General features: G+C 47.1%; 1 protein-coding gene across 1 annotated transcript in view; it reads right to left on the bottom strand.

Annotated features, from left to right (window-relative positions):
- atrnl1 (attractin like 1) overlaps positions 1 to 13,236 on the bottom strand; it is a 424,206-nt gene that overhangs the window by 287,834 nt on the left and 123,136 nt on the right. Inside the window, exons 17-19 of the mRNA XM_031905726.1 lie at positions 9,823 to 10,036; positions 6,486 to 6,674; positions 1,440 to 1,658 (exon numbers count right to left, since the gene is read on the bottom strand). Of these exons, the coding sequence (XP_031761586.1) occupies positions 1,440 to 1,658; positions 6,486 to 6,674; positions 9,823 to 10,036 (622 nt within the window). The remainder of the gene's footprint in view (positions 1 to 1,439; positions 1,659 to 6,485; positions 6,675 to 9,822; positions 10,037 to 13,236) is intronic.

The raw sequence follows: 13,236 nt of genomic DNA, 5'->3' as shown, positions 1-13,236 counted from the left end.
AGAGAGGGGAAGGGAAAGGGGGTTCGGGGAGTAGAGAGACAAATGGGGGGAGAGGGGAAATATAGAAGGGGGGAGAAGAGGGGGGATGGGGGGAGTAAGGCCAAACAGTTGGGGGGGGAATAGGAAAGCAGTTTGTGGCACCCAAGTGAAGAAGAGAAAGACTAATTAGTGGGGCTTGCAAAGCAAAGCATCACTATTATCTCACAGGCTTATTATTATTCTTCTTCCGTACAAAAGTTCGGCACGGAACTTGTCCCGCACCGTTTGTCGTAGACCCATGAGTGAGGTGTCAAATCGTGCAGCCTATTTGGGAATGGGGTGCTATGTCTTTTCTAAGGGGTTGGCGGTTAATTGCCCCTGCAGGGGGCAATTAACTGGCCCAAAAATCCCATAGACTTAACATTGAGGCCAACTTTGACGGATTGTAGCGCAGAGAGGGAATTTTTTAGAAACGTGAAATTTACCACATTTGAAGAGGTTTGCAACCTGTGTCAGAAGATACCCCGCACAAGGGTATAAGTTTTACCCCCGGGGCAAGAGAGGTCCCCAAATTTGCCCCATTGACTTATAATGGGGATTTTGGTAAATAACTAGTTCGTCGAAGACCCATGAGTGAGGTGTCAAACTGTGCGGCCTATTCGGGAATGGGGTGCTATGCCTTTTCTGAGGGGTTGGAGGTTAATTGCCCCAGCAGAGGGCAATTAACCACCATTTGTCGTAGACCCATGAATGAGGTGTCAAACCGTGCGGCCTATTCGGGAATGGGGTGCTATGCCTTTTCTGAGGGGTTGGAGGTTAATTGCCCCAGCAGGGGGCAATTAACCACCATTTGTCGTAGACCCATGAATGAGGTGTCAAACTGTGCGGCTTATTCGGGAATGGGGTGCTATGCCTTTTCTGAGGGGTTGGAGGTTAATTGCCCCAGCAGGGGGCAATTAACCACCATTTGTCGTAGACCCATGAATGAGGTGTCAAACTGTGCGGCTTATTCGGGAATGGGGTGCTATGCCTTTTCTGAGGGGTTGGAAGTTAATTGCCCCAGCAGGGGGCAATTAACCACCATTTGTCGTAGACCCATGAATGAGGTGTCAAACCGTGCGGCTTATTCGAGAATGGGGTGCTATGACTTTTCTGAGGGGTGGGCAGTTTAATGCCCCAGCAGGGGCAATTGTCACAGAGAACTGAAGGAAACATTGTAATATTGGGGCACGAGTTTTGCCACGGCAAGCACCACTCACATTTTCTTCAGGAAATGTACCTCTCTAGTTTGTGAAATCTAATCCGTAACCACAATGGCAGTATTACCCCCCCCCCCCCACTTATACTTGACGATTGGGCAGATTGGGGCCCCTTGGCTTCATGAGTTCTGGAACAGACAGGCAGAATGTGTGGCACATAAATTCCAACCAATGAAAACACCCGAAGCCCTTAGCTCTCACCTGGGCAGTGTATAAAGGACCACTCGTAGTTCTTCTCTCGGGGGCACAAGCCGGTATCTAGAACCATCTCACTGCTGTGTTTTCCCAGAGGCCTCATGGGCCCGCGGGACGACCCCTCCACACAACTTCCTTTTCCTGTGTTGCTGGGGTCGTTGCACCACCCGCAGCCCGGTTGCTCCAGACACTGAGCGCAGGTGCGGAACCCTGAGCAGTTCTGGGCTGTAAGGGAGAAATAATACCGTTAAATGAAATATAAATCTGTCACTGGGGGGGGTCACTAATGGAAGGTGCTAAATGGGATAATCCTGTTACTCGGTGGGTGGGGGGCAATGTCAGACCCCCGGCGGAGCTGCAGCTGTTCAACATGTGAAAATAAGGGATTAAACAGAGAATAAGTGACCGATATCAGGTTCCCTGCAGCTGGAAAACAGATTCACAGGCAAAATATGGCAGAACCGGCCCGGTGGTACCGGGACACAGCTACATACCCGGAACTGGAGAGAGAATAAAGGGAAACTATATGATATAGGGATTCAGGCCAAATACAGGCTTTTTTTTTTTTTAAGGATTCGGTTTCGGCCGAATCCACGGCCCCGGCCGAACTGAATCCTAATTAGCATTCGGAAAGGGTTAAATGGTCGGGGGGGGGGATTTTACTGCAAGCCAATTTTTAACCCCTTCCAATCCTAATTAGCATATACTAATTAGAATTCTGTTTGGGATTTGGCAGAATCCATCAGGGTGGGTTCGGGGGTTCAGTGCATCCCTAATATGATATAACCAATATATCAATATATACACTGTCTGCGTGTCAAGCCAAGATTGCCAATCACTGTAGATTAAAGGGGAACTACAAATTTTCTTTCATTATGCCAAAACCTACTGTAGTTCTGGGTGGAGTTTCCCTTTAAAGTGTTTATCTCCTAATATGTAACAGAATGGTCAATACTTAGCAACTTTTCATTTGGTCTTCGTTATTTATTTTAGATTTAAAATCATTTGCCTTGATCACAGATACCGCCTGGACAATCCTGCCACATGATACCCTTACCTCAGCTCTCTAGTCCCAATACTGTTAGATACAGCCAAAGCTCTTATACCAATAAAATGGAGAACCTCAGAAAGCCCCACAATAAGAGACTGGCTACACAAAGTGGCAGAGATCCACAGATTGGAGGAGCTGAAGTCCAATTCTGCCGCGGACTCCCAGAAAGGTATTACTAAATGGTTCTATTGGAGGGAATTCACAGACTCCTACAGGCGTTTATGTCTCGCATAAGGTCTTAACTACACAAATCTTCTTGTTCAAAGTTGGGAATCTGCCAACACGGACGAACAAAACTGGGCCAAGCGCGGGCCACGGTTGGCACCCCGACCCCATGTGCCCACCTTACAAGCCAGCAGAGGCTCAGTCACTCTCCCCCCTTAAACCCACTAAAGCCTTCCAAGAGTCTTCCATCACCTATCTGTACGCTCTCGAGCATCATCCACACATCAATTCCATAACTATTCCAGACAGGATTTCCCTAACCCCTCTACCCCCCCTCTATTCCCCCACCCACCCCCCATCCCAGTTCTATATATCCTTTTCATCCTTCCCCCCCCCCAAGCCGGTTCTTTCCCTTTCACCCTCTTGTTATAATGTTTCAATCATCTTGTCGGTTGATCCCCTGTTTTATGGCTAATAACCAGTCCACGCAACGCAAGAACCTCCCACGACTCCACCAACTGGACTTTGCTAATTGAATATCTAGGAGGCTAGAGAATGTATACTCAATTTCTTTGTAAAGATGAATAGTATTTGACATGACCTACTCTTGCCTTACCACGCCTTTATATAGCCACACACTCAGATGGATCTATGTTTGTATTTGTATCAAAATTCAATAAAAAGATACCGTAATTTAAAAAAAAAAAAAAAATTAAATAATTTGCCTTCTTCTTCTGACTCTTTATAACTTTCAAATGGGGGTCGCTGACCCCGGCAGCCAAACCCTATTGCTCTGTGAGGCTCCAGTTTTATTGTTATTGGTACTTTTTATTCCTTATCTTTCTATTCAGCCCCTCCCCTATTCATATTCCAGTCTGTCATTCAAACCCCTGCCTGGTTGCTTGGGTAAACCAGACCCTAGCAACCATATTCCAAACTGGAAAACAGTTGAACAAAAAGCTAAATAAATAAAAAGAGGAGTAGAAACGTTTCAGCAACGTGACCCCCGGACGTTTGGGGGGGGTACTTTATGGGTTTAATATTAGCGCGATTATTGCTGAATTCGTTAGGATTAAAGAATAAAGGCAAAGCTAAAGGTCGTAGTGGCGCCGCCCGATCCAAGGCCCTTCATTTCATTCAGATATAACGACCTGCTATAAAATTCCCTAAGTCTTAACGTCCCGCACAATATTGAATTTTGGAATAAAAAAGATCCAAGCGCGACGTCTCTTTCTTCCCCTTTGTTTCTCTGCCCTTAAACTTGAAGCTGTTCCTTCGCCGCCTGATAACGCTCTATGGAAATTGAATTTCTTCGCCGGCGAGATAGAAAAAAAAAAAAAACAATTTCAGAGAAAGCGGCTTCCGAGCAGCCCCGGCGCAGCCGCCCTGCAAATCCCATTACATTTATTTAATAAAAATATATATATTTTATAAGCCGCTATCGGATGACAACTGAATTAAACACAAAACCCCCTTTTTTTTGGTGATTGCGGCACAAATGGAATTGAGTGGCCCGGGAGTCTAAACTTTATTTTGTCATTGTCATCCTTATTGATGGTCTCTGGGGCCGGCCGGTTCCCATGGATTCACTATCGGGGGTAGGGAGGGGGGGGGGGGGCGCGGAATGGATCGGAAAGGGCAGATTCCGTGTCACCGGGTTTATCAACAAAAGGTCATTGAAGAAAATGATTTAACAATGTTCTACCCAGTACTGAATATCAAGCAGAACCAGAGCGGATTTATAGTTCAGTCTACAAAATGTCCCTATCCCATCCCAGTGCAGGAGCGCCCTCTGCTGAGCAGAATCCAGCCTTGCACTGACCCACAACAACAACAACTCTCCATTTCATTTCTAATGGTGTCATTCCCATAACAGTGTCATTCCAACAGAAAGTCAGACTCTTCCCTGTACAATGTCAGCCTCCTCCCTGTGTAACAGCCTCTATCAGCCTCCTCCCTATATAATATCAGCCTCTATCAACCTCTTCCCTATATAATATCAGCCTCCTCCTCCCTATATAATATCAGCCGCTATCAGCCTCTTCCCTATGTTTACAGGGTAACCCTTTTGAAATAAAAAATAACAAAAGTGGTATAAGGGCTCTGGCACACGGGGGAGAATAGTCGCCCGCGAACAGGGAGTTTTATCGCGGGCGACTAATCTCCCCCGTGTGCCAGAGCCCTCAAGGTGATACCTTTATTGGCTAACTAAGATAACCATAGCAAGCTTTCAGAACATTCTAGTTCCTTTTTCAAGCTGATTACAAAGAAGCTGTGGTGCTCGCTGATATATATACAGCATTCAGCTCATAGATCAAATAACCAGAAAAAAAGAATATCTGTGTGGAAGGTGGTAACAAAGTCATATAAACGGGGGGGGGCTGCAAGGGACAAACAGATAAGGTACAGGATAATGTGGATCAAAGTGACTTGATATAAATGAGGGTAAGTTACTGAAGTGGGAAGTGAATGGAATTCCATGTGAGTAACTGGCCCAGTGTCCCTACAGATGTGGGTATTTCTGGCTGGGTGCAGGCAGTTCTTAATCTATATAATTTGCCATAAATCCAAGGCCCAGGTTCAGTCCCTTCTCCAGAGAGTTGAAAGTTTTCATTAATTTATACTCCCAAACCTTCCTTTCATTGTCTGTTTTGAAGTTTCCCTTAAGGACCAAGATTCTTAAATCGTTTATGGAGAGGTGAGGGCTGTTGAAATGGTTCCCTACTGGTGTGTCCAGTTTTTTATTTGTTATGGTAAATCGATGGTGTGTATTCCTCTTTCTCAGGCTTTGGCCAGTCTCTCCTATATACAGTCCTCCTGTTGGGCATCTACTGCCCTGTATAATATCAGCCTCTACCCTATAAATCAGCCTCTTCCCTGTACAAAGTCATCCGCCATAGCCTCTATCAGCCTCCTCCCTATATAATATCAGCCTCTGCCATATAAATCAGCCTCTTCCATTTACAATGTCATTCATCTCCCTGTATAACAGCCTCTATCAGCCTCCTCTCATTAAATCAGCCTCTTCCCTATAAATCAGCCAGCTCCTTCTATAATATCAGCCTCTTCCCTGTATATTATCTTCCTTCCTGTATAAGAGCCTCTAGCAGCCTCCTCCCTTTATAATATCAGTCTCTGCCCTATAAATCAGGCAGCTCCCTGTATATTACCAGCCTCTTCCCTGTATATTACCCTTCTCCCTACACAATATCAGCCTGTGCCCTATAAATCTGTACATCAGCCTCTTCCCTGTGTAACAGCCGAGTGTTAGTATAATAGAGTATCAGTCTCTTCCCTATAAACTACCTACCTGTATAATGTTATCCTCCTCCTGGCATACGTGTGTGTGTGTGTATATATGTGTGTGTATGTGTGTGTGTGTGTGTGTGTGTATATACGTGTGTGTGTATGTATATATGTGTGTGTGTGTGTGTGTGTGTATATATGTGTATGTGTGTAGAGATAATACACTCTGAGGGTAAAACAAATCTCTGTGCCCATTTAGGGTGAGTGCAAGGAAGTACTTTGGCATTTATGACAGTATAACACTATGATCACCAGCTGTTCCCCATTATAAAACCAAAGTTAACCTTTTGCTGGCCATTCTGTGTGTGTGTGATAAGGTTATAAGGGTTAGGGCTCTGGCACACGGGGAGATTAGTCGCCCGCGACAAAACTCCCTGTTCGCGGGCGACTAATCTCCCCGAGTTGCCTTCCCTCCTTTCCTACTGTACTATGTTACAGTTAAAATGCATAAATAAAAACAAAATCAGAGATATAAAATCCCCCCGCCCCCCATATTTTCCTTTATATGAAACATTGGGGGCACGACGTACATGAGCAGGTGGTGGTCTGCCACTCCAGGCACTGGCCGTAGGGGAAGGAGATGATGTAGGCGTTGGAGTCCACGCAGCGCTTGGCGTTGCTGCACCACATACACTCCATCCCGTTACTGGTACAGTTGGAGCAGGACGTCCTCAGCGAGCAGGGCAGCTTACACGGGCGCGCGTTCTGATTGGGGCTCACTGCAGGAATGGAAAAGGTTAATTAGATTAAACTGCAACTCAGCCACATTCATCACCCCCAGCTCCCTCCATCCAGCACCCATTATAATACAATATATGTATATCTAGAACCCTACAGGCCTTGGTACTAAGGGTTCCATTTACATAGGGATGGGCAGCTTGCAAACCTACACCCACTGCCCACCCAACTGCCCACCAACTGCCCATATCAGCTGGTGGAATCAAACTGGAATTCTACAAAACCAGCTCCACCCCCAGCTTGCCAAAACCCTGCCCCCTTTCAAAAATGCTGAACACCCCTTTAAATGAGTCCTGGGTGACCCCCTGTAGGCCCAGCTCCTCCCCCAGGTTGCCCAAACCCTGCCCCCTTTTAACAATGCTGAACTACTCTTTAATGTATGGGTCCTGGGCGACCCCCTGTGGGTCCAGCTCCACCCCCAGCTTGCCCAAACCCTGCCCCCTTTTTAACAATGCTGAACTCCCCTCTAAAGTATGGGTCCTGGGCGACCCCCTGTGGGCCCAGCTCCTCCCCCAGCTTGCCCAAACCCTGCCCCCTTTCAACAATGCTGAACTCCCCTTTAAAGTATTGGTTCTGGGCGACCCCCTGTGGGCCCAGCTCCACCCCCAGCTTGCCCAAACCCTGCCCCCTTTCAACAATGCTGAACTCCACGTTGAAGTATGAGACCCCCCCACAATAAACTAATTGGGAATTGAGGATTTGTTAGTAAACAATACAAGAAGCCCTGGGCAGTACTGAACCCACAACCCCACTGCCAAGCGACGGTGCAACAAGTAGCGAGTATCTGAGTGGATCAGGAGACCTGTGGAGATCTCATGCAGAAATCCATTGAGTTCTATTTGCACAGATCCCTGTTAGCGCTCGCTCCATAAAACCCTCCGCGCAGCCGTCACTTACGGGTCACATAGTCATTTACTGATCCACAGGCTGAAATGTCAATAAAATAAGTGAATTGTTTAATGAATCGGTATTCCTGCCTGGGCCGGGCCGCCTGGCGCTGGAGCTGAAATGAGAAGCTATTAAGATAAGAGCGGCCGGGTACAGCCAAGTGACGCGCAATAAACTGGTGATTCGGGCGCGGAGATACGGCCGCTGTGCTGTAAAGATCAGCTGATACTGACTGGTGTATAACCCCACGCACACAGCAGCACCTACAGCCACTTCCATAAAGGTACAAAATGTGCTCCTCACACTTTCCTATAGTTGTGCTCTGCGCCGCTCAGTCCTTCCTGTCTTCTGCGCTTTTGGCACAGGGGAACCCTGGCACTATTGCCACCTCCAGATCATGGTTCCCAAGGCACCCAGTGTCAAATTAGTGTCATCTGTGTGCAACCATAGGGAATTATAATCTGCAGGGAGAGTTTCTGTCCTTTATTTTAAAAAAGCAGCAGTCCTGCCCTGCTTTATGGCTGAGATTCTAGCTATCTGTATAACAGAGCATTCTGTCACAGTGGCACAGATCCTATCTGATCCCCCATTGTAAGCAGCAGTCCTGCCCTGCTTTATGGCTGAGATTCTAGCTATCTGTATAACAGAGCATTCTGTCACAGTGGCACAGATCCTATCTGATCCCCCCCATTGTAAGCAGCAGTCCTGCCCTGCTTTATGGCTGAGATTTCTAGCTATCTGTATAACAGAGCATTCTGTCACAGTGGCACAGATCCTATCTGATCCCCCATTGTAAGCAGCAGTCCTGCCCTGCTTTATGGCTGAGATTCTAGCTATCTGTATAACAGAGCATTCTGTCACAGTGACACAGATCCTATCTGATCCCCCCATTGTAAGCAGCAGTCCTGCCCTGCTTTATGGCTGAGATTCTAGCTATCTGTATAACAGAGCATTCTGTCACAGTGGCACAGATCCTATCTGATCCCCCCATTGTAAGCAGCAGTCCTGCCCTGCTTTATGGCTGAGATTCTAGCTATCTGTATAACAGAGCATTCTGTCACAGTGGCACAGATCCTATCTGATCCCCCCATTGTAAGCAGCAGTCCTGCCCTGCTTTATGGCTGAGATTCTAGCTATCTGTATAACAGAGCATTCTGTCACAGTGGCACAGATCCTATCTGCCCCCCCATTGTAAGCAGCAGTCCTGCCCTGCTTTATGGCTGAGATTCTAGCTATCTGTATAACAGAGCATTCTGTCACAGTGGCACAGATCCTATCTGATCCCCCCATTGTAAGCAGCAGTCCTGCCCTGCTTTATGGCTGAGATTCTAGCTATCTGTATAACAGAGCATTCTGTCACAGTGGCACAGATCCTATCTGATCCCCCCATTGTAAGCAGCAGTCCTGCCCTGCTTTATGGCTGAGATTCTAGCTATCTGTATAACAGAGCATTCTGTCACAGTGGCACAGATCCTATCTGATCCCCCCATTGTAAGCAGCAGTCCTGCCCTGCTTTATGGCTGAGATTCTAGCTATCTGTATAACAGAGCATTCTGTCACAGTGGCACAGATCCTATCTGATCCTCCCATTGTAAGCAGCAGTCCTGCCCTGCTTTATGGCTAAAATTAACTTATATAAATAATGGAACCCTGCAAAGCCCGACATGCCCCACATATAGCAGATAAAAGCATACAGCGGTGCATACAGATTTGTGGCCATCTTGCTATTAATTCAAGCAGAAGTAGCCTCTCACAGTCGGTGGCACCGAGAGAACCAACTGCATTATATCCAAGCCTGTGATTATTCTGACGAAGGCTCTGCCGGTTCCTTATGAGCTTGATTCCCCCCATGATCCGACAGACGCACAAAAAGCTTCGCTTGGATTTTATTTTTCTTTCACGAGACGCTAAAAATGGCAGAGCTGTAGCTCCAGACTCGGTAATGGACTTGTAGTGGATTTAATTGTGCCCAGAGGGACGGTAAACACAACAAAAGGTGAGCGACCTGGGAGGAAGAAATCCGCAGGAAGGTACAAAGAAGCAAATGATTGGAATAGGGGCTTTGCTGGATGAGCCCCGGCGCAGATCGTTACACGGCACGGGAAGGAAACATAGGGGCCATTTTATCCATACTGATACTGGGTGGAGCTTGGAGTGTGGGGGGGAACAGAGCACCCAGAGGAAACCCACAGAGACACGGGAAGAACATACACACTACATACCATCATAGGTGGCACTTACCGACTGGCTTCTCGCACACAAGCCCATCTGTCATGGCGGTGCAGGGGTTGGCCTTCAGTCCCGCCACCTCGGCCCTCTCCAGGTAGGCACAAAACCCAGAGTCACTGGGCTCCCCGGGGAGCCACTGGAGGGTGGTGTTAGTGAAAGGGCACATGTCTTCCCATCCCCAGTAGGACACATTGATCTTCCTCAGCCCCACCCAAGGCGACAGCTTCTGTAAAGACAAAGAATGAAAAAAAAGGCAAGGTAAAACCGTATCCGGATGCAAATGCCCATTGGCACTAACTACAGCCGCGGCGCTGGGTACCATTCAGCTGACAATTAGCCCTGCCACACAGCACTTAAACCAACAGAGAAATTCTGACATAGATCTGCCCATACACTGGCCAATCCAGTACAATATCCAACCAATCGGTCCCTGGGCTGATCCGGCAGATACCAGTGCCGCATAGTCACCTATTATTAATATCTTCAGTTAATATTAATGTTTGTATATATAGTTTATGTATGTGAGGGGATAGATAGGTAAGTATAGGTTGTGGGTGCTGGGTTTACTTGGAAGGGTTGAACTTGATGGACTCTGGTCTTTTTTCAACCCTATGTAACTATGTAAATAACTATGTAACCTTCCTATTGTCCCTTGGCTTTGGGCAGGAAACAAAGGGGAGCTGCCCGACTGAGGCGCCAACCAAAAGCCCTGGTCTGGAGATATTGGTTCGGATCACTGTGCCCGACATGTACCAGAAGTCATACCATTATCAGTACAAGTACTGGCAGCTTTAGCCGGGCCCAATCCTGCCCGACACCCCCTGACAGATCTGTGACAGCGGAAAGGGGACATACAAAAGAAAACTGGGGCAAGGTATTCTGTTCCTGGCACTTTGCACCTTGCCCCACTTTCATAAATGAGCCATTAATAAAAATAAAGTGTAATTTTACTGCATAAAAGTACAGAAATCTATCACTTTTTAACAAATAAAGGCAAACTTTCCCCTTCTACAACTGTAATAGAGAACAATGCAGCGTTGGTTTATTCTGAGAGCCCTTTCTGCCACCCCCTCCGTGCCGCCCCCGCACCGGGACCCAATCGCCCCGGCTGATCCCGTTAATCTGTCTCCGCTACAGTTTGAGGCGGTGAGTAATTGCGCCTGTTTGTGGCAGTTGTTAAAGATGCTCTAATTGCTTCTCCAGCAGCACCATCCCTGACGAAGTGACAGCTCATATGGCACCGGGCACAGTTGGACGGGCCGAGCCGGTACCGACGGCGCACGAGTTATTTATCATGACAGACTGAATGGGTGAAGCTGTGAGATTGGCGTCTCCAATCCCCACCTCCCACACCTCAACACTTATTGTGTAATTATAGATTGGGCACAGTGTGGGCATCTCATTGGCACTGCTTCAGCAGCAGGCTGCAGCCAAAGCCAGAAATACACAGAGCTGGCACCGAGCATGATGGGAGTTATAATGCCCGCAGCAGCGAATTAAATGTGGCCGCCTATGGCCGACACTTCAGACCATTGTGCACATTTGAGGGGATTTAAAGAGGTTGTTCACCTCAGAGAGTAATATTCTGAGACAATTTGCAATTGGTCTTCATTTTTTATTATTTGTCCTTTTTAAATTATTTATATTTTTTTTTAGCAGCTATCTGGTTGCTAGGGTCCACATTACCTAAGCAACCAGGGAGTGGTTTGAAGGAGAATCTGGTATATGAATAGGGGAGGGGCTGAATAGAAAGATAAGGAATAAAAAGTAACAATAACAATAAAACTGGAGCCTCACAGAGCAATAGGGTTTGGCTGCCGGGGTCAGTGACCCCCATTTGAAAGCTGCAAAGAGTCAGAAGAAGAAGGAAAATAATTAAAAAACTATAAACAATGAAGACCAGTTGAATAGATGCTTAGAATGGGCTAAGATCCTATAAGTTCAATGGAGGAGGCTGAATGGGAGCACTGAGGGTTAGGAGTCAGAAGCCAATGCCCTGCAAGTAAAGTTGTATCGGCTGTTTCTATTGGCTGATCTTATCCCCATTGCAAAGGCGGATCTCTCTGAGGAATGTGAGGCAGGTAGGCCCCGCCCCGTGGTGCAGTTAGCATTGCTACCAGAATACTGCCCCCAGCTGGGTACTTGCAGGTAGGGATTTAAGGCAAAACAATTCCATTTTTGGCAAAAACAAATAAAAAAAAGAACCTATTTAAGAATTGCTGCGTGTGAGTTTCAGTTTCAGGAAAGACGAAAGAGTCTTTAAATCTTGAAGAGTTTCAGTACATAATCATTACTTATTTATAGCGCCGCTCTAATGTGCGCTGCTGCCTGTACTGAAATATACATAGGGAAGAGCCGCCGCTGGAGCCGCTACTTACCCAGCCGGCATGCGCCCAACGAGGCAACCCCCCCGGAAACAATTCTAATTCACTTTATTATTCACAGTTGTGTCCCTGCCGCTGCCGGACGGTACGGGGGCCCCGGAGGGTCATTGCTGATCCTGACTCTTAAGGTTAAGGGGTCACTATTAGTGATGTGCGGGCCGGCCCCATACTCGCGGGTCGTTCGACCCGCGAGTCTGGGGCCGGCCCGCACATCACTAATAGTGACCCTTAACCTTAAGGTAACACCTAACACTGCCAACTTGAGCTTTATAGGTGCATGCCTGCCCCGCCCCCTTTTGTGATGTCATCAGCGAGGTGGGGCGGACACGGGTCTATAAACAGAGTAGGGATGCACCAAATCCACTATTTTCGGCAGTGCGTGGATTTGGCCGAATTCTGCTGAAAAAGGATGAATCTTGGGCGTATCCGAGATCCGGTGCATCGTTAAAATAGAGGGGGAAGCCGTGTCGGGTTGGAAAGATCGAGTTTTTCTCAATCCGCACATCACTAGACGCTATCATTCCACCTACCGTTATAGGGTTAGGTTCTCCTTTAACTTCCATGGTTATGACTTTAAGCTCTTTTGGGGCAGGGCTCTCTTCCCCTCTTGTATCGGTTATTGGTTGCTTTATATGTTACTCCTTGTAGAGTGTAAGCTCTTTTGGGCAGGGCTCCCTTCCCCTCTTGTTTCGGTTACTGATTGCTTTATATGTTACTCCTTGTAGAGTGTAAGCTCTTTTGGGCAGGGCTCTCTTCCCCTCTTGTTTCGGTTACTGATTGCTTTATATGTTACTCCTTGTAGAGTGTAAGCTCTTTTGGGCAGGGCTCTCTTCACCTCTTGTATTGGTTACTGATTGCTTTATATGTTACTCCTTGTAGAGTGTAAGCTCTTTTGGGCAGGGCTCTCTTCCCCTCTTGTATCGGTTACTGATTGCTTTATATGTTACTCCTTGTAGAGTGTAAGCTCTTTTGGGCAGGACTCTCTTCCCCTCCTGTATCGGTTACTGATTGCTTTATATGTTACTCCTTGTAGAGTGTAAGC

The sequence above is a fragment of the Xenopus tropicalis genome, chromosome 7 (assembly GCF_000004195.4).
Source record: "Xenopus tropicalis strain Nigerian chromosome 7, UCB_Xtro_10.0, whole genome shotgun sequence".
Classification (NCBI taxonomy): domain Eukaryota; kingdom Metazoa; phylum Chordata; class Amphibia; order Anura; family Pipidae; genus Xenopus; species Xenopus tropicalis.
The sequence above is the reverse complement of the archived record's forward strand: the minus strand, read 5'-3'. Positions and strand labels throughout refer to the sequence as shown.